The 25,208-nt window shown below is 38.2% G+C and overlaps 1 protein-coding gene across 10 annotated transcripts in view; it reads left to right on the forward strand.

The window, feature by feature from the left end:
- The window catches only part of LOC149805524 (uncharacterized), a 73,793-nt gene extending 49,257 nt beyond the window's left edge, over positions 1 to 24,536 (forward strand). For 2 of the 10 annotated variants that reach the window (XM_089950123.1, XM_089950122.1), the window contains 2 exons: positions 3,845 to 4,018; positions 19,906 to 24,536. In XM_089950123.1, the coding sequence (XP_089806249.1) occupies positions 4,011 to 4,018; positions 19,906 to 21,709 (1,812 nt within the window). In that variant the 5' untranslated portion in view covers positions 3,845 to 4,010 and the 3' untranslated portion in view covers positions 21,710 to 24,536. The other 8 variants (XM_089950128.1, XM_089950125.1, XM_089950127.1 and 5 more) reach the window with 8 other exon arrangements.
- Positions 24,537 to 25,208: the final 672 nt, after the last annotated feature.

Below are 25,208 nucleotides of genomic sequence, written 5' to 3' on the forward strand. Positions count from 1 at the left end.
TTCAGTCCGGTGAGATTTCCCCACTTACATTTATTACCACCTTTGCCTCGACAGTTGCGTATTGAAAAAATATACAGTAATTATATTCAGCCAGTCAGCGATGTTCATTCTCTTAAATGCGGTATCTATTATACCAAAACAGAAATGTTGGTCCTGAAGTCAATAAAACAATTGATTGCCAGTGACCTTCTAAGTCTAGTCGATGGATACGCGAAAATATTTTTGGGACCGGTTTACGGGTAACAATAATAATGATAGTAATAATAATATTAATAATAATAACAATAATAAACTTTCTTTAATGAGGATAACACATTTGGTCATGACTAACCAATCTGTCATGTCGTCCTCAATTTTTGTAATTGGTTATGTTAAAAAAAAAATAAGAGCGAGAATGGGTTTGTTAAAATAAGAATATAACCGAAAGGAACTTTTCTTCGCTTATACGCCAAGTGGGCACAAAAAGTTCTTATGTTGTTGCCATATTTAATCCAGAGAAATATGGACATGTTTACTTTCGAGAGTACCAGAAAAGGTGTGCAGTGTGGAATTTTCTGTTTGGGATCTGGCTTCTGATCAACTTTGTTTTAGAAGTTTCTTGTAAAACTTTTCTTTGAAAACTAATAAAAATTGTATTTTATTTACAAATTATGCATTTATGCACGTACCGTTAATAGATTTATTCCATGATGTCATGTATATAAGCTTGAAAATACACTACACTAGAGCCCGTTCCGGTGGCCTAGTGGTTAGAGCGTCCGCCTCGGATGCGGGAGGTCTTGGGTCCCCCAGCTGGTACTAACAGCTCCCTCGCTTGGCGCTTAGCATTAAGAGGTTAGTGTTAGGACTGGTCGGCCTGGTGTCAGGATAATGTGTCTGGGTGGGACATCATGCTACATGTCTGTGGCATGATGCCCCAGTGCTAGACATCACTATAAACTGCCGCACTGCAGACATTGTTGCGATATGACTGAATTTTTTTTAAAGCTACGTTAAAAATCCAAATCACAGTCACACGCATTACACTAGCGAACATGAGGCGACTATAGAGATAAATCTACAGACAGCTAGCTGCTTTAGCCTCTGAATATTCAATGACAAAATAAGTAGTTTTTAATAAAATGAATCAATTGAACGTGTGTATCAGCTTTGGCGAAGTCCAGTTTACAAGAATGACAGTCGCGATGAAAAATTATTACAAATTACTCATTTACATTCCTGTATCATATGGGAGCAGAAGACTTGAAATTGGAGTATGAAAGGAACTATCAGTCATGTGAACACAAAATGTGTATTAACTACAACCACGCAGGTATGTGCGAACCAAGGATAGTTATTCTCATTGTTCTTTCTTTCTTTCTTTTCTTTCTTTCTTTTGTTTTCTTTCTTTCTTTCTTCCGAAGAATTGAGAAGATTTGTAAACCAGAAATTAAACTATTTCCTTCCTTACTTTATACAGTAATGTGACATTCATTGTGGAAATCTTTGAGGTATATTTCACCTGGCACTAGACATTGATAGTTAATCACCTGTAAACTAAGAGATCTATAGTCTCAGTAATTCCAGTGCGGTACTGGTATGATATATCAGTCATTAAAAAGCAGCTTATTTCCTGCCGAAAATAAAGCCAAGTGGCGGAGCAACCGCCAAAACAATAGCTGCAACGGGGGAAGGCAGAGCAAAATTCTCATCAAGCAGTCTTTTTTATTAAGAGGGGGCCCGAGAATTAAGTTTATCTGATGGTAGGGACAGATTTTCTTGCCACGCCGCTGATACTAATTCTACCAATCCGTGTATAGTTGATATTTTGCAGTAATATCTGGAAAACCGCATATATAGACTTTCATTTTACGAGGCTGTTTTGAATACGATATTTTCTTCTTTTTTTAACGTGCGATCAGATTTCTTACAGCTAGAAGTGCAGTCAGTTTCTAAGCTTTACAGCCGATTATGTGGAGATCATATGCTTGAATCGTTTCTTTCTCGAAAAGACCGACAGTGTTCCAATTGAATATGGAAGTGGCGTGCAGTCAAACTACGATGTTCGTTGCTTTAAAGACATCAGATATGTACGGGAAATATCCACATTGATTTACAGAGGTCTAACTTGATTCAGCGTCAGTTATTAATTTGCACATATATCTGGTTAGTTTGTATATTGTAAAGTCACTGGTACTCTAGTGATACGATTTGATTTCTGGCTTTCTTGTGATGTAGAGAGGAAGGTGAATCATCTATTAGGAGTTCATTTCTTGCTCGTTACAAGACAGGAAAAAAAACCAAAGCTATCTTGACTTATTATTTTCCTGGATATTTAGTTATAATTTGTGTTCCAAGCACAGTATTCTTCTCTGGATATCTCGTTCACATGTATACGGTAAGATCGGTTCTTGTTGAACCATTGTGTGTGTATGTATGTGTGTGTTGGATTTGGATTTTGACGTAGCTTTAAAAAAAAAAAAAATCAGTCGTAACGCTACGATGTTTGTATCGGTATCCAAAAGCGAGAAGTGGATATTTCATTTGTTAGCGGTGACAACAACGGGATGGTTGTCGTCACCGTTAATATTTGTGTGTGTGTGTGTGAGAGAGAGAGAGAGAGAGAGAGTTGTTGTTGTTGTTGTAGGGTTTAACGCCATTTTTCAGCACAAGTTAGGCCATATATGGCGGCCAGTATAACTGGTGGAGGAAGAATCCTGGAAAACCCAGGAAAGAACCACCGACCCACGAGAAGCTACTGGCAGGCTTTCCCACGTACCCACGCTAGCCGAGCCTTGGACTCGAACATACGCAGACAGAGGTGAGATGGCAGTGATCCGGAACGGTGAGCGCTTTAGACCACTCGGCCACTCGGGGCCCCTGAGACAGAGAGAGAGAGAGAGAGAGTCAGTTTTCCGAGGGAGAGTTATAATGTTCATTTTGTCCTTGCCGTTATGCGAGTGTCTTTACGCTTGTTGGATTGTAACTGTTGTTTTCATCGTTGTTGATAGGTATTGCACTTGACATGGCAGACAAATTATTATAATTAATAAGGGATGTGCTTGCATCTAGTCTTGTAGCAGTTTGAGGCATGGACTATACTTACCGAAAATGACTTCTATTTCAAAACACAAACCTCATTCTTTGGATACTGCTATTTGGAGTAGTCTATCCTTATCAGATTCAGACATATTTGAGGCACACATCGTCTTTGTCTGCTTTACGATTAGAATGATATATACTCGTCTCAAACATGTGCATGGTTTTGTACCATTGGTTAAATGTTTGTAGGGTTATTTCATTTGAAAATCGGTTTTACTTGTTAAGAACGTGGATACAGTTTCCTGGTACTAATGGGTGCCGCAGTATCAAAATATTTCAGTTGGCAGAGCGATGGAATCATGCTCGATACCCGATGAGGCCATCCCTGATTGGCTTCGTCGGTGTGTTTTTTAGAAAAGCATTTACCTTCCATTTCGTAAGTATGATATAGCCAATATTGTGTTAAAAACGCCGTTAGAACTAACCAACATACAAGCAACCATTGGCTGAGCATGTGCATTGAGCTTTGTTCATACGTATGCCATGTCTTTTGATAGATTTCTCCAAGTGTTGCGGGTAGAATAAAAAATAACAGACAGGTGAAAGGTTGTTAGCAACCAAAATATCATTGTTCAAATTACAATTTTACGCACAGATTTGGCTTGATCCTTTCACTTAATATATGGTACAACTTTTTTATATAGATTCATTTAAATTCCTTTGTAGCTTTACAAAGTTACCACAGGATGCAGCTGCTTTCACAGAGTTTTGAAAGGAGCTTTACCGTTCAGTGTTTTAAGTTCTTCACCTTTTCAATTTTCAGGTAAATTGGTGATAGGAAAGGACATGTGATTTCAGCTTCAGGCGTTCTACCACAAAATACAGCATTTTTAAAATAAAAAATGACATGATTTTGAGACGAAAGAGAGCCATTACAAGACCGTATCCAGTCTGTGAGAAAAGGAAACGGAGCTACGCTGTCATTAAGGATGGACAGGTGGGATTATTTATATGTATGGATGTAGTTTTAATGGTTGGTGTTGTTAACATTTTTGCACTGGAGTTCAAAATATGGTATGCATCAGATAAGTTCTTAAACATTAGAATTTGTTTATCAAGTACTAAGTCACAACTTTGATATCAATGACTGTTATTAGCTTTCCTCAGTTTAGTAGAGGAGACTGTCTCGGTATTGGCGTCCGCACACACATAAACATATAAATATGTATAGTCGAACTGCAGCTAAATTTGCATTTCCTTGTATTTTACATTTTTGGCAAGGTGTTTGCGTTTGGATTATCGCAGCATTGGTTTATTGCACCCTGAATACATACCTTGAATCTTGAAACTTGCGAAGGGGATGCACCGTGATGAGTAGTACTACACCCTGATCACAAATAGAAGTCACTGTGACCCATATTTCACACTTAGTAAATTTTGTGTTTTAACATTATTTCTCAAGCACTGTTCATCCTAGAATCATACATTCAGATGATTTTATGCATTTCTTTTAATACCACAATCGTAGAAAAATAAGCATTGTGACCCATATTTCACATTTTACAGGCGTAGGTAAAGTTTTGAATTCAGCTCACGACTATATGGTTATTTTGGATTCTATGTACGTACCATCATTTCTGAAATAATGCAACTTGGTGAGGGGATGCATGGTGAGAGGATGCATCTTGTCGAGTACTACACACTGATTTCAGTCGTAATTCGTTATGGTCCATATTTTACGCTTCACTGACATGGGATACATTTTATGAGCACTACACTCTCATTTCAGTCGTAATTCGTTATGGTCCATATTTTACGCTTCACTGACATGGGATACATTTTATGAGCACTACACTCTCATTTCAGTCGTAATTCGTTATGGTCCATATTTTATGCTTCACTGACATGGAATACATTTTATGTTTGCTGCTCATTTCTCGGGCACTGTTAATACTGGAACACTCTTAGTGCCGCTTCCTTAGTACCGCATTCTTGGTATAACATCCTTAGTATCAAAGATGCTTGTGCTATGTATATTTGATTTAATTTATATATGATTTAATTTAATTGTTTGTAAGTTTTAAAATCTTTTTATTTTTAATTTCATTACATGTAAAGTAATGTAATCGTGTGTACTTGATTTGGCCTTTTTTCAGAAAATTCACTTTGACCTGACTCTTTTCATAACACCTTATAATAGCAACACTGTTTCTATTTTTAACTTAGTTCCTGGCCTTGGACCGCTCCAGTGGCCTAGAGGTTAGAGCGTCCGCCTCGGATGCGGGAGGTCGTGGGTTCGATCCCCGGCCGAGTCATACCAGACTTACAAAAATAGTACTAACAGCTGCCTCGCTGGGCGTTCAGTATTAAGATATTAGTGTTAGGATTGGTCGGCCTGGTGTCAGGATAATGTTACTGGGTGGGACATCATGCTACATGTCTTCATCATGATGCCCCAGTGCTAGACATCACTATAAACTGCCACACTGTAGACATCGTAGCGATATAACTGAAAAATTGTTAAAGCTACGTTAAAAATCCAAATCACATCACATCCTGGCTTTGGTTGAGAATCAAGTTCTTTTTTAAAATTTATTTTTATTGTGGGATACATAGAGTGAGATCTATGCTGTACTGGAATACGTGACCTTAGGCATGTAAATAACTTCTATCCTGTTCTGGAATGTGATCACTTGATACGGGTATCTATTATCTATTTTGCGTCTTTTTTTGACTGTATAACCTTTGGAGTTGCATTTTAATTTTTATTTAAATTATTTGGTTTCTAAAAGATTAATTATTTTTCCTGGAAGTATTTGGGTGCTCATACAGAATTCTTGGACAAAGACATTTCTTGAAATTTTATTCGGAAATTCAAACACCGGAATATTGTTTGTGAAGCAGCAAATAACTGTAGACACAACAGCACAATGCTAGCTACAGCATACGTCATCGCCTTCCATTTTGGACTTTTCGTCGGGGCTCGATCTTGAATTCATTAGAACATTTCATTACTAGGACTTCTAAAATTTAATTCTTGGATTATTTCTGGATTTTATTTCTTAAAACCATAAGTTCTTATTTTTTCATTTTTACATTGTTTTTCCAGGGAAATAAATTATTTGTTAAATTTACAAAGCTTGTTGTTTTCACTTTTTCTATGTTACTGTTTATTAGAGCCTAAACAAGTAACACAAGCCTTGCCATTGCATATATTTTAACTTCCCATCATTGGTTAAGTTTCTACATTGAACCCATAACCGCATGCATTTTGGGTATGCTCCTTTTTAATTGCGTTGATCTGAAAATACCTTCTGTGTAGGCCATGGTGTCTGTAACATGGGTCAGAGTTTTTATGTATGGTCGTAAGTCACAAATTCTGGGAGGGGTAGTTTTCTTAGATCGATTGTATAATTACGGAGCTTTGGCCGTTCATCTTCATGCACTTCACCGCACGCTGTAACTCCCAGACAACGCCAACTTCATTTGGGGGCCCCGAGTGGCCGATTGGTCTAAAGCGCTCTCTGTTACGGATCACTGCCATCTCACTTCTTTCTGCGTGGGTTCGAGTCTTGGATTCGGCCAATGTGGGTATGTGAGAAAGCTTGCCAGTAGTTTCTCGTGGGTCGGTGGTTCTTTCCGGGGTTTTCCCGGGTTCGTCCTCCACCATTAATACTGGCCGCCATGTATAGCCTATCGTGTGCTGAAAAATGGCGTTAAACCCCACAACAGCAACAACCAACTTGATTTGGTTTGATGCTTTGACATGTCTCTGCAGAAGAAAATAAGTTAAATCTGATGAATGGTACTTGATAATATGAAACAGAGAGAAAGAAAGAAAAGAAGGACCCAAATAAGATTTATATGTATTGTATTTCGATTTTGTACACTGTACATGTATTATCGGTAAGAACAGTTTAACATTTATGCTCCGGGCGGAAGACGTGCATCCCTTCCAACTCAATATTATTTAACATTACCGCTGCCGTCTAAGTGTCATTCTCTTTCTAATCAGTATAACAAGGATGTGGAAACTTGGTCGTTTTCTAGAATTGTCTGACTAGTTTATTACGTCTGGTATATTGTTGTTTCCGGGCAAGAATTCGACATCCTTATCATTGTTTAATAATAAGCCTTCCTTCAGCATGAACTTTGTATTTTTGCCCGGCCCGAGTTTTTGTTTTCTTGTTTATCACCGCACTTTTAGCACATTATTGGCTATATCCTGCTGAGGAAATGGGAGCTAAGTGTATTTCCGAATGGCACACTGATGAATCCGACACGGGTTGGTCTGAGCGGGTATCGAACCCGTTTCCATTGGATTACAAGTCCGAAGTTCTACAAACTTAGCTACCGCACATCCCCTCGAACACAAATCTGTGGGAAACGAGACACAGCAGTTACTTTCCAGTCGTTGTCGCCATCGTCAATATGGGTTTGTTTAGGGTTTGGTTACAGATTTTCAGCAATGCTTGGATCGTATGTTTGACATGCTGGCCTTGGCCTTATTCAGGAAGATCCTCCAGTCCGTAAAGTAACAAATTTGAGTACTATTTCCTATAGGTTACAACATTTCATTTATTCAAAGCTTCTGTTAGAGTCCCTGTTAAAAATCTCATCCATTGGAATTTAAGACTCATTTGAAACTAGAAGTCTGAGGCCACCCGCACCCACCAAATAGCCCCATTAATTAGGGTACGGATCATAGTTTCAAAATTTGTCAGCACATCGACAGACCACCCGCATTCGCAATGTCTCTCTCGTAAACGTTGTTGTTGCGCGAAACTAAACAAATCATGAAATCACTGCACATTTTATATACGACTAAGAAATATAAATTTTGGGAAGTTTGCACAAATTTTATGAAAAAATCCGATCGTTTCTTTTTTCTTCTTTTTTTTGAGAGCCACAAGAGGAGATTTATGTTTGTACCAATAACTGTGTTATTCTCTTGAAAAAACATTATTAATATTATTATTATTATTATTGTTGTTGTTGTTGTTGTTGTTGTTATTATTATTATTATTATTTACATGAAAACGTGTTCCCCATCCCAAGTGCATTAATCTCAACCCTCACCCCAATCCCAAACTCCACCCCTAAGGCATGGATCGAAATTCTGAAGCCGTCGTTCGCATCCGCAGTTCTCCCCGAATCATATTACAAAGTTTGAAGTCTAGTTTACGAGTTTTGGAGGAATTGCATGACGTTACGCTTGCACTCACGTATAGAGACGGACGAGCAGGATCAAATAATCCATATATTTTAGTCCCAAAACATGGGCATCATAAAGCTTTATATACCCCCCCCCACACACACACACACAACAAGATATTCAGTTAATCATCTCTACAAATGAAAGAATTATGACATGTTTATAAGACCCGGACCGGTTATCAGTGATAAAATCACTGAAACAAGTGCTTTAGCAATTTCAGAAAAGGTCCGGTGCTACACCTTGCATGTCGTTGTTTGTTTAACGCCATTTTTCAGCACACGCGATGTTATACATGGTGGCCAGTATTACTGTTAATGGAAGAACCCGGGAAAACCTCGATAAGAACCTCCGACCCACAGGAAGCTACTGGCAAGAGTTCTCACATACCTACAAGCCAAGCCTGAGACTCGAACCCACGCGGACAGGTGAATGGCAGTGATCGGTAAAGCGAGCGCATTAGACCGCTCGGCCACCTGAGTCCCGTCGCTACCATGCTGTAATGGATGTAGCCTATTTGCCTTGGGATCAGTCCCGTGATTATTAAAATATTTTTATCCTTTACACATTCAAATCATCACGAGAGATATTCCAGAAAGTCTGTTACTTAGTAACTTTTTTGTAATAAAAAAGGACACATATCCAAAGAGTACATCTTTTATAATATTCAAAGGTGGCAATCTAGGAGAATTCGTATTATTTGTAATTCGCCAGTCACGGCAGATTGTCAAAATCAGGAATCTGACACTGGTATAGGGGTGTGGAGTGGATCCGTGTTCAGACTTTTTTTTTCTCATTTTCTTCACATAGGCTTAGTGCTGGAAACCTAAGATTCAGCAGTTTCGAATTCTTCAAATTCCTAGCGCCTTGTTCATGTTTCTGCAGGTTAGACTTTCCTGTCAAAACGTAATTTCAGCCCAGTCCCACTCAACCTCCTGATTTATGATGTTTGCAGTAATTACCTTGATTTGTTGAACTATTTTGCTGCACATGTGTTCATGCTAAAATTTCCAGCAAATTCTACAATAGCGTTAATGCATTTGAAAAAAAAAGGGATTGCAGTTAAACGAATGCTCTTACAGTTGTCCTCCCTCTCCCTCATTGAATAAATAGTCTAAATTTGGTTTGCTTCGAGGATTTGTGTAATTCAGTGTGTCAGCTAAAAAGGCACATATGTAGGTACATATGTTACAAAGATGGGGTTTATATGTTCTCGGGTATTTTGATTTTATTGTACTGCATATGCGCGACGTTTCTTATGAAGAAATACACATGGTTTTGACTAAACAGGAAAACCAGACCCTCCACGTCGAGCCCAGACTTAATGGAGAAAAAAAATGCAACAAACAACGTCACCTTTAGAAAATTACTGTGGACGCTGACGCTGATGCCTGAAAGTAGCAACTTTGTCCTGCAGTGTCAGCTCATTTGGCCGTAAGGTCAAATGAGCGCATGGCAAGGATCTACGTCCTTGGTACGTCTTTTGGCATGCGCCATTGGTTGTTCGTCCTGCAACAGTTGCTTGTTACCGCTGCGCAGTTAATATCTCTGAAGCGATTGCAATCAAACTTGGAATATGGGTTTGTATTCTCAAAATCAAAGACAAGTTCGATAATGAACAAAAACAATGCATAACTTTGTTACCACTCTGGAGACCATATTTATGACACTGTTTTAATCAGATTTAGAATATTTGTTTATACCGTCATGGTGTCTGACAAGTTCTATAATTCGTCACATTCATTCACATTAATGAGGTGATTTTGAATCTGATGGCTGAGCTTTTCACCTTTCTGGAGGCCATATTTCTGATTAGATTTTGAAAAGACTTGTACTATATAATTATATCATCAAGAGCTTTGACGAGTTCAGTAACGAGATACAAAATGAAATATTGGCTGATATCATCAAGATCTTGGATGGTTGGATAATTAGCGAGAATTATGCATATTCATGATGTAATTTTGCATCTGATTGGCTGAGCATGCTATCACTTCTGGAAGCTATATTTATGCCTGTACCATCAAGATCTTGGATGGTTGGATAACTAGCGAGATTCATGCATATTAATGATGTAATTTTGCATCTGATTGGCTGAGCATGTTATCACTTCTGGAAGCTATATTTATACCTGTACCATCAAGATCTTGGATGATTGGATAACTAGCGAGATCCATGCATATTAATGATGTAATTTTGCATCTGATTGGCTGAGCATGCTATCACTTCTGGAAGCTATATTTATACCTGTACCATCAAGATCTTGGATGGTTGGATAACTAGCGAGATTCATGCATATTCATAATGTAATTTTGCATCTGATTGGCTGAGCATGTTATCACTTCTGGAAGCTATATTTATACCTGTACCATCAAGATCTTGGATGGTTGGATAACTAGCGAGATTCATGCATATTCATAATGTAATTTTGCATCTGATTGGCTGAGCAAGTTATCACTTCTGGAAGCTATATTTATACCTGTACCATCAAGATCTTGGATGGTTATTTTGCGTCAGATTCACTGAGCTTATTGCCATTCTTGAAGCCATATTTTTTTAACGTGAGTTGATCGGGGTTAAGTTCCTGTAACTTAACCCTGATAAATTCATATTTAAAAAATATGGCTTATGATAAGATAAGATCTGGCATAAGGTCTATTATGTGACGCATCCACACATATTAATGCGGTGATCTTGAATGACAATGGCGGACCTAATTTTCACTCTAGAGACTGTATTCCTAACCCACTTTTTATCAGACTTGTTTAGTATGCTTCATTCATTAGGATCATGGATTAGTGCAGTTGATGAGCATGTGCTAGAGATTTACAATAGTGGCTGCTAGGTGGGAAATACGTCAAGTGAATTGTACACTAGGAAGGTAAAGTTTTTCAAATAAACATAAACACGAAGAACAATAACATAGCATATAAAACAAATATTTGTAAAACCTATTTAAAATGAATGGTAACATGCTAAATCCTTTAAACAAATGGTACCGTTAGGAACAAGATATATGCATATTAATGAGGTAATTTTGCATCAGATTCGTTCAGCATGTCATCGTAGCAGCCCATTTCTACTCATATATGTATCCAGCTGGGTGCAATTTAATATGCGGTACATCATTCTATAGTAGACGTATGTATATGATTTAACATTACTAATTACATACGCTTTCGATCTTGTAACTGGTAGCTATCCATGCATGCTGGTATTACGAGACAGAATTTCAGTTTGGAGTCGGTTCTTGTTGCTGTTAAGAATAATACGCACCTAGTAACTAGCATAATAGGTTTTATTATGAGCCAGATGTACGCATATTAATAAGGGTTCCCTTGCACTGATTGGCTAAACATCTTGCTACCTGATAGACTGTAATTTGACCTTGGACAGCAACATTTTCATTTTAGACCAGCTAGACTATGGGATAATGTGTGTGTAAAGTTTATTGCAGTCCTTAAAGTAACTTAGGAGGATTAGCGATAATAAATTTGTGCTGACGGACGGACGACAAACTGACCATCACATAAGCTCTTTTGGTCCATGACCATTAGAGCTGTTAACAACAATGAAACCACCGTATCAAATGCAATAACACATAAATATGTATAGGTCTCGCTTAGTGTAAAAATTATTCAACGTGTTGATAGTATTAAAACAGGGTAAAAAAATTCTCGCTGTGAACACTTCCCTGAATGGAGGATGATCATTATGATATGGGATTTTCACTGTAACACTTCTAATATGGTCTGCATTGGCCTAAAAGAAAATGACGCCAATTTGACATCTAGAATGTGCACCACAGCAGCTAATTTTAAATGTTGCTATCGATGAAGACTTTCGGTGAAATTACCATATTTACACAATGTGGTGAAGTTTTAGAAGATGTGGGTTTTTTCAGTGTTATTAAATAACAAAGATCTTTCCCTTTATATTAAAACATTTCATTGAAAAATTTCATTATATGTAGTTGGCTATTTCGTTCATTTTTTTTCTTTCTAACATGGTAAAAGAAGTGCGTGTTACGGTAACCAAGTTTTTTTGCATTGCCTTTACCGTCACCAAATTATCTAGCTAGTTTTTCCCGCTAATAAAAAGGTTCAGTAAGCCAACATGTGAATAGTGGCACTGACTTGAACAGCTAACACTCACTCAAGGGCCACAAACTTGAGACAAAAATGGCATTAGTTAAACCGGACGTTTCTATTTTGCTTTCTTTTATTTGAATTGTAGTAAATATTTAAATTTTATTTCGTCGAATATTTCTTAATAAGTACTTTCTGTCGCTGTCGACGAAAGATACTGACCCAGTTAAAGTCATCAGGATTTAAAAACAAGCGCGCCAGGTCGCAAAAAACATGGGGCACAAACAAGGGACTGACACAAAGATAGGACGGTCGACGACAGAAGGAAGAAATGATCTGATTTTGAATTCCTTGAAATTCATTTCGCCCAGTAGAGTGTCAGTATTTTCTTGAGATTCTTGTTAATTATTTTAGAGACTGTATTTTTATAGGATTTTGATCAGACTTGGTAAATAGGCTTATATCATCAAGCTCTTGGATGACTATGATAATAAGAAGTTGCGCATGATAATGATTTGACCTTGTATTTAATTGGCAGACCTCCTCAACAATCTAGTAATTATATTTCTAATACAGTTTTATTCAGACTTGTTGGATGAGTTTGATTAGGGCAGGATCTATGCGTAATAATTAGGTGATCTCGTAATTTGATTGTCTGAGCTCACTACCATTCTGGAGGTCGAATTCCAAAGAGAGATTTCTGAGTCTTAGTTTATTTTATCATCTTCGTACACATATTCTTTAATAAATGAGATTGGTAGATATTGATGATATATATTACATCTGATTTGTTACCTCTGTAGAGATAGCGATTATATTTCTCATTAAGTTTCTTTAAACTTTGTACATAGCTTTATATCATCAAGATCTTGGACTACATCGATTATGAGCAAGGGAATGTGCATATTAATTATACCTTTATCTTTGTGTGTGTGTGTGTGTGTGTGTGTGTGTGTGATATATATATATATATAGAGAGAGAGAGAGAGAGAGACACAGACAGACAGACAGACAGAGAGAGAGAGAGAGAAGATTTTAATAGCACCAATAGCTTACTCAGTTGTTGTTTAGCTTTCTTTTTCGTGCCGAAAAAAGAAAACGCCCAGTTTCCTTGTGCAACTAGCCATGTCCTTGGTATGTTATATGCAAAACAAGCATATATAGTTCATCCTTTTCAAGGACGCTGATGTAATCAGACGTGTGACAGATTCGCCGGGGAAAATTTGCCTGGAATAGTGTTGTTTAACCGCAATTGCGGCATGGCCTCTATAGTAATGTATCTACAATGGTGTTACATTACACATTAGTTTTTCAAATTTTTTACGTGGTAACCTTTTCCCACCAGTTTTTGTTTCCATCAGGAACTTTGGGTTACCTCGTGTACACCCGCATGGGTCGAGTACACTTACTATTTAAAACATTTTATATCTAGGTACAGGTAGGTCATTGTCTGCAAGGAATAACGACAAAGGACAACTTGCTAACTTAAGGCTTTGTTCTTTAGATTGATATCGACGGCAGCACATCGTATACGATATTCATACTTAATATTTGATTCAGCGCGTTGAATTGTTTTACATAGTTTTTGTATGTGTGTATACTTCCTTTATTCACGGATACTTCCTTTATTCACTAGAAGTTGTATAAGAATTTGAGAATTCGCTTTCTTAACACGAAAACAAAAATACTCGTAAATTTATACTACAGTTTACTACGTCTATAGAGAATATAGGGGTGCACTCCTAAAGCGGTACGTACAAAAAAGGTTAGTTGTACGTGACATTAAAAATATTTTAATTTATTTACTATATAAAGGAATAATATCAACACACTTGGACTGGGAAAGTGTGGCCACAAGAAGTCTTCTTGGGACACTCAACCATACTGTATGAAATGTTTGATATCTACAAAAAACATCTTTATAAGTTATCTAAGTCGTGGTTTACAGAAAGCTGGAATCTTGTACACGCACTTATCAGAGGAAGAAGAAACCTCGTTTTCCTTCGTCATCGGAATTTCCCGGCTTCTTTGTTACAGAAAATAAGTAGCCTTTTAACCAGAATATACATCCCAGCACGTCGATACCTCCCATTGTTAAGGAGATACAGCGACCATGTAACAGCGTGCCGCTGCCTCCATGGAGCAGAAGATGCACCGCTAATCACATAGCGTGTCGCTGCCTCCCAATGTGGAGGAGAAACACCGCTTACCTCTTAGTGTGCCGCTGCCTTACATTATGGAGGATGTGCACGAGTCGTCTCATGGCGTGTCGCTGCCTCCCATTGAGTAGATGCTCCACCTATACCATGTCGTGACTCTGCCTCCATTCGAGTAGGAGATGCACCGCCACCACCCGGTCAGAGGTTGTATGTCGCAACCTCCCACCGGGAGGGATCAGCACCACACCTTCCAGAGTTATATATCATTTGACTATCCTGTATTCCCTGATTGAGAGTTATGGGAATGATATCTGGATATCTCAGATTACTGGGAACACCAATTCTCCAGTATTTAGATGATTGGTTGATCCACAATGTTCAAATCCAGTTCCTTCATCAAGATCTGTACTGCTGTTGATCCGTGGTAATTTATTTGGCCCTTTTGCCCAACCTCGAGAAATTGGAAGTCACTTCATCGGAAGGCTTCGTTTATGTGAGGATGCATTTCGTTAGAGTTCCATTGGATCAAATGGATCGAATCCTGGTTGTGTTATAGACGCTACAAGCAGAAACGTCTTTTTCTACTCGACTGTACCTGTCCCTTCTGGGAACCTTGAACGCCGCTGCCGAATCGATTCTATTATGACGTGTTCATATGCGATCTCTGCAGTTACTCGTTCTCGCAAGGTCGAAACCTCAGAGATTCTCTATCAACACTGATCCTTATAGGATCAGCATTTCGTCACCATTTGCAGTGGTGGATAAATCAATACAGATGTATGAAAGGAATCCCCAGACTTAATTGAGCAGGGATTTTGGACCCCGTCCAAATCATCCCTCCACATAAGCAACCTAGGAAATGAAGGCTGTATATCTAGCGTTGCAAGGGTGCATCGACAGAGTAAGTGGTACATTTATTATGGTCTCCTCCGACAAAACGTATGTCGTAGCTTATCTCCGACGTCAAGGAGGCGCACATGCTCCTTGTCTCTGTGTGGATGTCCGGAACCTTCTTCGCTGGGTCACCACAGAGAAGATAATCCGATTTCGGCACATTCCGGGCAAGAAGAACGTTGTGGCAGACAGTTTCTCCAGAACTGGCAGAGCCATCCTCACAGAATGGACTCCTCGCTATTCTGTTACGTGGTCCCATTTCTCGCTGTGGGGAAGACCCATATTGGATCTATTTTAGCCAGACTCGGCAACAAACTTCTGTTTTACGTTTCTTCTGTTCCGGATCAAGGGACATGGTCAGTAGTTGCTTTCAGTCTTCAGTGGGATCGGCTCTTTGTTTGCGCCTTCCCACCCTTCCGACTGCTTCCTCAAGTTCTGCAGTAAGTCAGAAAATCCACTGCTCAGATCATTCTCTGTGGCCACGTCGCTCCTGACTAAACGATCTTATAACACTGTTGTGCAGATGTCAGCCAGGTGAACTATCTCAGGCCTGCTTGATTCTCTTCTTTTTTTAAATTTCACTAAAGCACTCGCAACGATCATATTTAGCTCACGTGGCCGTATGGTGAAGTGAGTTTAAGGCATGGCCCATCATCCTTATGTCGTGTGTCGTTACCGTCCGGCGTCTGTGAACAGTTTCTATTTTCAACTTCAGTATTCTGATGCTGATCAACCATGAAATGACCGCTTCGGTGGCCTAGTGGCTAGAGCGTCCGCCTCGGAAGCGGGATATCGTGGGTTCGACACCATTACGGACACCATTACTAAACTTGGAAATAACTTTAAACGACTTTTCCGAATCTGTTCAACAGAATTTGACCAAATATGACAGGCAAGCAATTGTGACATTGATGGCTTTCAAATTTATTCACAGTTATGTCGATTCGCCAGAATACATGGCCGCCGTTACTAAATGTGAAAACATTAAAAGTTTACTTCCGAAAAACTACTACACATAATTCGAGCAAGCTTTAGAGAAAGCATCCTGGCTTAGCGGGCTTTAACATTTTTGAGCCTTTAGAGAAAGCATCCTGGCCACGGATATGGCCACGGTTATTTAAAATAGACGAGCTTTAGACGACTTCTCAGAATCTCCTTAGTATGATTGCGTTGTGATATTGAGCTCGTTTACATTCATACAAATGACGTCGATTCGCCATCAGATATAACCGATATTACTACCAATGTATAAATCCTTTTGAAAAAGAGCGTATTCTCAGAAACCACAGAAGAGACCTTGACAGAAGTTCACAGAAATATTCTGGCATGGGATGCTTTAATTTCAGATTTATTCAGATGGTTCTGTTCCACCATCATATATGGCTGATGTTAATAAAGGTAGAAAAACATGTACACAGTGTAATCTAAAACATAATTTGAACTTTCTTTGACATAAAAAGCGTCCTTATGGCATTATAACTTTTCAGTGTATGACAAATGGCGCTATTGTGGGATCAAAATACGAAGAGACAAAAATAAACTAGAGAAACTTTTAAACGGTTGTTTTCATAACTTACGCAATCATTAGCACTGGAGAAATTTCAGTCAGCAGGTTAGCTATAGTACTTGGGTCTTTTCTCAGGGAAAGCGCCTCCCTCCTCCCTGGGAATGTCTAAACATCAGATGTCAACTTTTGACAGGTTTCGTAATTTTCACAACCATTTCAAACTACATATGTTTGGATTTCCAAGATTAATCAAGCGTCTGTTTTTGCCTCGAAAGTATGTTATTTTTTGCACATCGCCTTAGCAGCTCAAAAGCGGGTATTAAATATCGTGGATTTAAATGCCATCTGTAGCGTAGATTGTTTTCGATGGATCTTTTATATTTACTTGAAATAAAATAGGATTGGGAATTAATCATAACTAATTAATTTTTATTATCAGCCACCTACAGAGAAACCAAACGATTTTCCATCAGTTTGAATGTAAAGCTTAATATTTTACAACGACGAACACCAACATCTTCATGGGCTTTAAATTTCTATAGCTTTAGTGTTGCTGAATCTATTATATCTCACATAATTGGCACATAATCATGGAAAGTAACAAGGATACGCACAATTCAACAGGAACTCAAATATTTATATGAGGAGGTAAATATATTGTCGATCTATTCACACTAATCCTGGTGAAAAGGGGTGCATTGTAGAGAATATCAGACATAGAAGTTACATGTCTAAAGTTTACATTAAATACATCGACCTAACTTTGTGAATGGCGTGCTCTTCGGGTAAGGAAGAAGCTTATCGCTTTTGGAGTCAAAACGCCCGAAGTCAAGGTCACTAACTGGAAGAATAAAAATGGTTTCCGCACAATAACATCGGTTCCACCTTACAGACATGGCCCCGTTGTTGTCGATTGCTCTCACTTAGAGTAATAAAGAAACCTATTGAATTTGGGAGTAGAAAGGTCACAGGTCAAAGTTATTTATTTTGAAAGAAGTAAACTAGTTTCTGCGTACAAATTTCAGTTATCTACATAAAGAACTATGAAATATGTAGCATGTGTAGTATGTCTTGTGAACGGTACTCTTGTTTATACTTGTTAATATGATAAACGATCAAGTAGATTTACACTTTGCCAAAATACCCTGTACGCTGCTGGCGAGAATACCATGTACGCTACTGGCCAAAACATTACGTATGATGCAAGCCAAAATGCCATGTATAATAAAAGCAAAAATACCATGTATGATATTGGCCAAAATACCATGTATGATACCAAAATGCCATGTATGATATTGACCACAATAAAATGTACATGATACATGCTAAAATACTATGTATGATATTGGCCAAAATACCATGTATAATACTGGCCCAAATTCCTTGTATGATACAGGCCAAAATACCACGTATGATACAGGCCAAAATGCCTTGTATGACACAGGCATAAATGCCATATAGAATACTGGCCAAATGCTATGTATGATACAAGCCAAAATACCATGTATGATCCTGACCAAAATACCATTTATGATATTGGCCAAAATACCGTGTATGATACGGGCCAAAATACTATGCACGATATTGACCAAAATACCGTGTATGATACAGGCCAAAATACAATGTATGATATTGACCAAAATACCGTGTATGATACAGTCAAACATACCTTGTATGATATTGGCCAAAATACCATGTGTGATACTGGCCTAAATACCATGTATGATATAGTTCATAGTACAAAAATGCCATGTATGATATTCGCCAAAATACCATGTATGATATTGGCCACAATACCATATATGATACAGGCCAAAATGCCATGTATGATACAGGCAAAAATGCCATATATAATACTGGACAGAATACCATGTATGATATTGGCCAAAATAACGCGTATTATATTGGCCAAAATACCATATGTGATACAGGCCAAAATACCATTCATGATACAGGCCAAAGTACCATTTATGATATTGGCCAAAGTACCATGTATGATACCAAAATGCCATGTATGATATTAGCCACAATACCATGTATGATACAGGCCAGCATGCCTTTTATGATACTGTTCAAAATGCCTTTAATGATACAGGCCACGCTATTATGTATGATACTGGCCAGAATACCTTGTATGATGTCGCAATACCGTGTATGATAATGGCCACAGTACCGTGTATGATACTAGCCAAAATTCTATGTATGGTACTGGCCAAAATACCATGTATGGTACAGGCCAAAATACCTTTCATGATACTGGCCGCAATATCACGTATGACACTAGTATACTCTATATGTGATATATCTTGTTGACAGTCGACGTACTAAATTATAACGATTTTTGTCCGATCACTTTGCTTTATTTAAAGGCGATACAGCACGTTTAAACTAAGTGTTTGACATCATAATCTTTGTACTATTATAAGAGAGATGCCACATTAATATTTCCCAACTCTTGCTCAAATAAGGGATGTTCGTACATGTGCTCACACACAGACACCAACGCGTATTTTATCTTAAATCTTATCTGTATCCATATATGTTAAAGCGGTATTAGCGTATAGGAAGCATGTTGGATGTAGGGTAGACACTTGAATTAAATACCCAACATGCAGTGCTGAAAGACTCAGCCTCAGCTTTGTTTGCCTGCGCGTTACACAAAACTGAATCAACTTACAGGGCTGATTTATGGCACACAAGTATTTTTGAAAGTTACCCTCGTAATATTCATCTTTCTATTCTTGGATGTGTGAAGTATCACTTCTTGGTCTTCTAAGGACGCATTGGACCTTTTGGTCTAAACTAATTTCAAAAGGTCTTAACATTGCCTTTTAAGATCATCAAGAGGAAGTCATTTAAATTCCAGGCATTCTCAGTGCTTATTGTATTTTTGTATTACTGTTGATATTTTGCATTGTTGTCATTTTTTATTTACAGTTGGAATATATATATATATATATAGTTACTTGGAAAAAAGAACATTTTATTAGCTTTATTACCAGTTATTCCCTTTTTTTACAGATTAGACAGTGCCATCCTTGAGAATGGCGTTAAGCAGGTGCGAGAGCTTATCCGGACAAAAGTTTGTACTAAGACAGAACTGGAAAAGGGTCTGTTCACAGCGTGTAAACTTGGGCGGGCGGATTGTGCAGCTTCCATTTTGGAAGCAGAAGTTGGTCCGGGTATAAAGGACGCTGATGACAACATACCCCTGACGGTTGCAGCTGCCCATGGCCATGCAGTTGTTGTGGAGCTTCTCTTGCTCTGGGACTGTGACGTCAACCAACGTGGCGGCAGTGAGCAGGGAACGGCTCTTCATTATGCTGCGCAAAATGGTTTTCTCGAAAGTTGTCGTTTGTTAGTCGAAGCAGGTGCTAATATCAATGTTCGAAATGGACAAGACGATACTCCATTGATATTAGCTTGTTTAAATGGGCATATCAGTGTTGTAAAATATCTTCTTGCTCACCAAGCTTCTGTGAGGCGAAGAGGGTACCTTGAGAGAACAGCTCTTCATTGCGCTACAGAAAATGGGCATTTTATGATTTGCAAGATGCTTGTCAATGCGAAAGCTGATTTTGAAGAGGATGATACCTTTGGTAATACACCTTTAATCTGTGCGGCTGAAAAAGGGTACGTTGAACTGATGAAACTTTATCTGCAGTCAGGATGTGAAGTAAACAAGGTCAGTCATAGTGGATCCACTGCACTTCACTTTGCCGCTCAGCATGGGGATATAGAATGCTGTCGTCTGTTACTCAAAGCAGGTGCTGAAATAGATGCACAAGACATCCGTAGATTCACGCCGTTGATGATGGCTGCGCTAAATGGACATGAAAATGTTTTGGAGCTTCTTGTGGAGAATAAATGTAATGTAAGCATGGCCGCTTACAATAAAAGGACTGCCTTGCATCTTGCTGCGGAAAGGGGTCAAATCAGATGCTGTAAATTCTTAATAGCGAATGGCTGTCATATAGACGCCCAAGATTCACTAGGTTGTACTCCGGTGCATATGGCTGCAGCCAAAGGCCATGCTGAACTAGTGAAGTTTTTCATAGAAAGCGGTGCTGACTTGATAAGAATGCCAAATAATGGAAACTCTTTGCTTCATTATGCAGCCTCAAGTGGAAGCGTGCAGTGCTGCAAAGACCTTATTGCCAGAAACTTTGATATTAACGCGAGAAATAGAGATGGTCTAACACCATTGATCAGTGCTGTCACCAGTAAACATAAGAAAACTGTCAAGCTACTTTTAGAAGCGGGGTGTGACACAAATCATAGAGGACTGCACGGCATGACTGCCTTAAATGAAGCAGTGTTTCACAGCTGCCCCCAAATTGTTTCATTGCTGCTTCAGTTTAATAGCGATGCGGATTTAGCAGATGATGCTGGGGCGACTCCTCTCTGGTTTGCCGTGGTTGTTGGTCAGGTAGATATTTTAAAAATGCTACTAAATGTCAACTGTAGATTTGATATTAGATGCAATCTGAGCAACTCTTGCCGACCCTGCAATGCCGTTGAGCACTGCCTGCACAAACAAAAAATCATTTTTCTGAAGTTTCTAGTTTCTGCTTATTGCGAGAAAGCAACAAATGCCTTGTTTAGGTATTTAGACACAGATGAAAAACAAGTGACTCTATCCAAGGAGATTTTAAACCATGCGAAAGACATAAGTAGGAACCCATGTACCTTGATGGAAATTACACGAAAAAGCATTCGAAATTCTCTTGGAAAGGGACAAGGTACTGTGGATAGGATTGAAGAGCTAAAGCTTCCGCCAGTTCTGAAAAACTACCTTTTGTTCAGTGATATTGACAATAACTAAGATTCTGTGAGAAAGGACGGTATATCAAGCTTTGCTTTCCATTGGAACTTGCGAACACAGAAGAAGTATGTGCCAAGCTTATGTGCAAAATATAGTCGAATATAATTTCCTTTGCTAGCTTTAGGATGGAGCTAATTTGGGGCAGACCTATCAGCCATAGGCGCCCAGTTTATTTATTTTTGAAATCATTGCTTTAACTGAGAACATGTTGGATATTCTAGTATTATAAACTGGAATAAATACTCGACGTTATGCTTTTATTATGCGAACAGTCGTTTTATTTTTTCTCTTTAATATTGTATGTGTTGATCAGTGTGGTCATTGGTTGCATACATAAATGTTTTGATAAATATGGAATTTGGAATATTAAAATTAAACAAGCGTTTTTGTTAGGGAAAGAAATTAATTACAGCACAGCATCGAAATGCTGGATTAGTGTTGTAATATCTGTCTGTCTGTCTGCCCTTCCATCTGTCCATCTGTTCACAATTCTTTATGAACAGCATATCTCTGCAATTCTTGCACATGTCCGAAAGCCATTTGGTAGGTGAATTGCCTATTACGTGCAGTTGTGCCTTTTAAGGGTTTTCATCTTTTCAGATCCCATTTTGTCTGAGTTGCTGCTCTTTTTCCATTAATATTACACGAATACTAATGCAGATCCTTGTAATCAGCACAGCTCTGGAACCATTCAATTTATTCTGATGCAGTTTTGTATGCACATTGTCTAAAGACTAACATGTGGGTTTTTTTAACCCTTATTCCATCAATTCCACTTTGGTTGGAGTTACGGCCCTTGACAACTGATTTCATTAAATGTCTTGTACGGATTTAGTCTCGTTTAAAAGATTTATGGCTGTACTAAACGTTCCTGGAATTTGGCATGGAATCTGATATTGATAAGATCTTAAAAAAGTTTTATTTCATGTTTTCCAAGTCATCATTTGAAGTTTTATGGCCCCAAATTTCAGCCAAGGTTATTATGCACTTTTGTTTGGCAATACTTTGAATAAGTTGGATTTCCAGCATTCCGTATGATCATGTAGAAGAGTTATGGTCCCTGAATGCCCATATTATCCAAACATTGGTTTTTCAGCACAAGTTCTTAATTTTAAGGCCCTGCCAAAAAACATGTACACAGCGAGGTCCAAAGTGATGTAGCCATCACTAGTGACCCTAATTTCGTAAGGCAGAAGTATGCTTAAATTACTTACGTGCAGAAATTGTGCATATTTAAATAACTTAAGGATATGACCCTGCTTAGTATGTTAAATGACAAGAAATAATGCTTGAATTGTCAGGATACGCATCCTTTTTATATAATCCATGTAGTCCGAATGTGCCTAGGATTCCTTGATTTTTATCCCTTTATCAGAAAGTTTTACAATACTTTATATATTTCTTTCAAGACCGCTATGGTGGTCTAGTGGTTAGAGCGTCCGCCTCGGATGCGGGAGGTCGTTAGTTCGATCCCCGGTCGAGTCATACCAAAGACTTACAAAAATGATACTAACAGCTGCCTCGCTTGGCGCTCAGCATTAAGAGGTTAGTGTTAAGACTGATCGGCCTGGTGTCAGGATAATGTAACTGGGTGGAACATCATGCTACGTGACTGCGGCATGATGCCCCAGTGCTAAACATCACTATAAACTGCCACATTGTAGACATGGTAGCGATATGACTGAAAAATTGTTAAAACTACGTTAAAAATGCAGATCACACACACACACTTCTTGCATCATGAATTTTTTAATACTTTCGGATATTTGGGATGACGCCAACATTTGATGGGAAAAGTACCAGTGGTCACCCTGCTTATAGAGAAAATACTACCTTTTTTCAAAAATGTAAATAAAATCAGCTGCACGTTTCAGAGGTAACAAGGCGCAGGTTGGAATATTTGCTTTGATCTTGCTTAGTAACATCTTTAAGTTTGTCAGAATTACAATAATCATACAGCGATGGTGACCTTACTTGGAGCGAATTACTCTTATGTCATGGACTGCAGTCTCTGCATCTTGTTGATGATGATGTTGTTAGATGGCTGAGCACGCACTCCACACGATAAAATCACATTCAATGGGTTTAGATACTCAATTTAATTTGCAAGTTTCAGTACGTCGTTATTTCCATCACCAAATTCAATGTTAAAAACAGAAAAAAGAGTATTTTGAACATGTAACACACCTGCCTTGAAGTGGTCATCCGTTTATGATTATATGTTAATATTTCTGAACCAGTTTCAATTAAACTTGGTATATGGGTTTATATCACCCAAATCTCGGGAAGAGTACGATAATGAGCAATACCCATTTGTATTAATGGATGATCCTGAAACTGATTGGCTGACTTTATTACCACCCTTGAGGCCATTTTTGTGACCCGATTTGGATAAAACTTGGAATATAGGTTTCTATGATGTAGATTGTGTAAAAGTTTGATAATGAAATACACGCAAATTAAGCAGTTGATCTTGCGTTTGATTTTTTGAGCTTGTTGCCACTCTGGAAGTCATATGTGTGATAAGATTTTGATCAAACTTCAAATATATCCTTCAGTGATCAATGTCTTTAACTTTTTCAGCAATGAGCGAGAACCATACATTGCAATGGGTTTATTTTATATGTAACTGGCTCAGTTTATTATCACATTTAAAGCCATAACCCTTATCCGATTTTGATCAAAATTGGAATATGGGCTTATATAATCAAGATCTTGGTCAGCTCCGTTTTTTATGTACTTGCCAAGAGTTTGATGTTGAGTGAATTTTGTGAAATCTTTTTGTTTGTTCTTCTTTCCTAATAACTAAATTAAAATATGGAACACAGTTGCCATTGTATTTTATATGAAATATCTCCCATTTTGTTCCGTATTCGTTCTACACAGGATTGAAAATCTAGGGGTGACATGCCAATTGTTTTACAGATTTGGTTTTTCCATTCATTAACGAGTTTGAAAACGTACATATATTGATAATTATGGGCTAATTTATTCAGCGGATGGCATCAAAAGTGGGATAGTACATCGTCAAGTCGCTGTGATTCACGTTGTCAATTTACCCCGGCCCGCACCCAGTATGACAAGTCACGTGCCGCGTAATTTTTGTGAGCAAAGCAATTTAACTAGAAAAAGCAACAGCAAAATATACTTATTTTCAATAACATTTTAAAATATGCCTAAAGGTGTTATATGTATACGTTCTCACTCTACAGGTTGATCGAGTGGTGATAAAACTGAACCAATTAAATGTCGCAATATAGTGGAAAGCAAGGTTAATTTCTTTTGAGCTGTTTTACAGAAAAAAAATCGAACCTTAAAGTATGTCGTTTTTTGAAAACAAATTACTGCTAGACGGATTTGGATGAAATAGAGTTTTAAAAATGTACGGGAGCCGTTTATCAATTCGAGGTAATGTTATTAATGTTTTGCTACTTGCTCTGAAGTACCATCGAGTTAGGGAAAGCTAGTGCATTACAGCTTGTGTACAAAACTGAAATAT

Source organism: Sinohyriopsis cumingii, chromosome 2 (assembly GCF_028554795.1).
Source record: "Sinohyriopsis cumingii isolate HCF-2022 chromosome 2, ASM2855479v2, whole genome shotgun sequence".
Lineage (NCBI taxonomy): Eukaryota > Metazoa > Mollusca > Bivalvia > Unionida > Unionidae > Sinohyriopsis > Sinohyriopsis cumingii.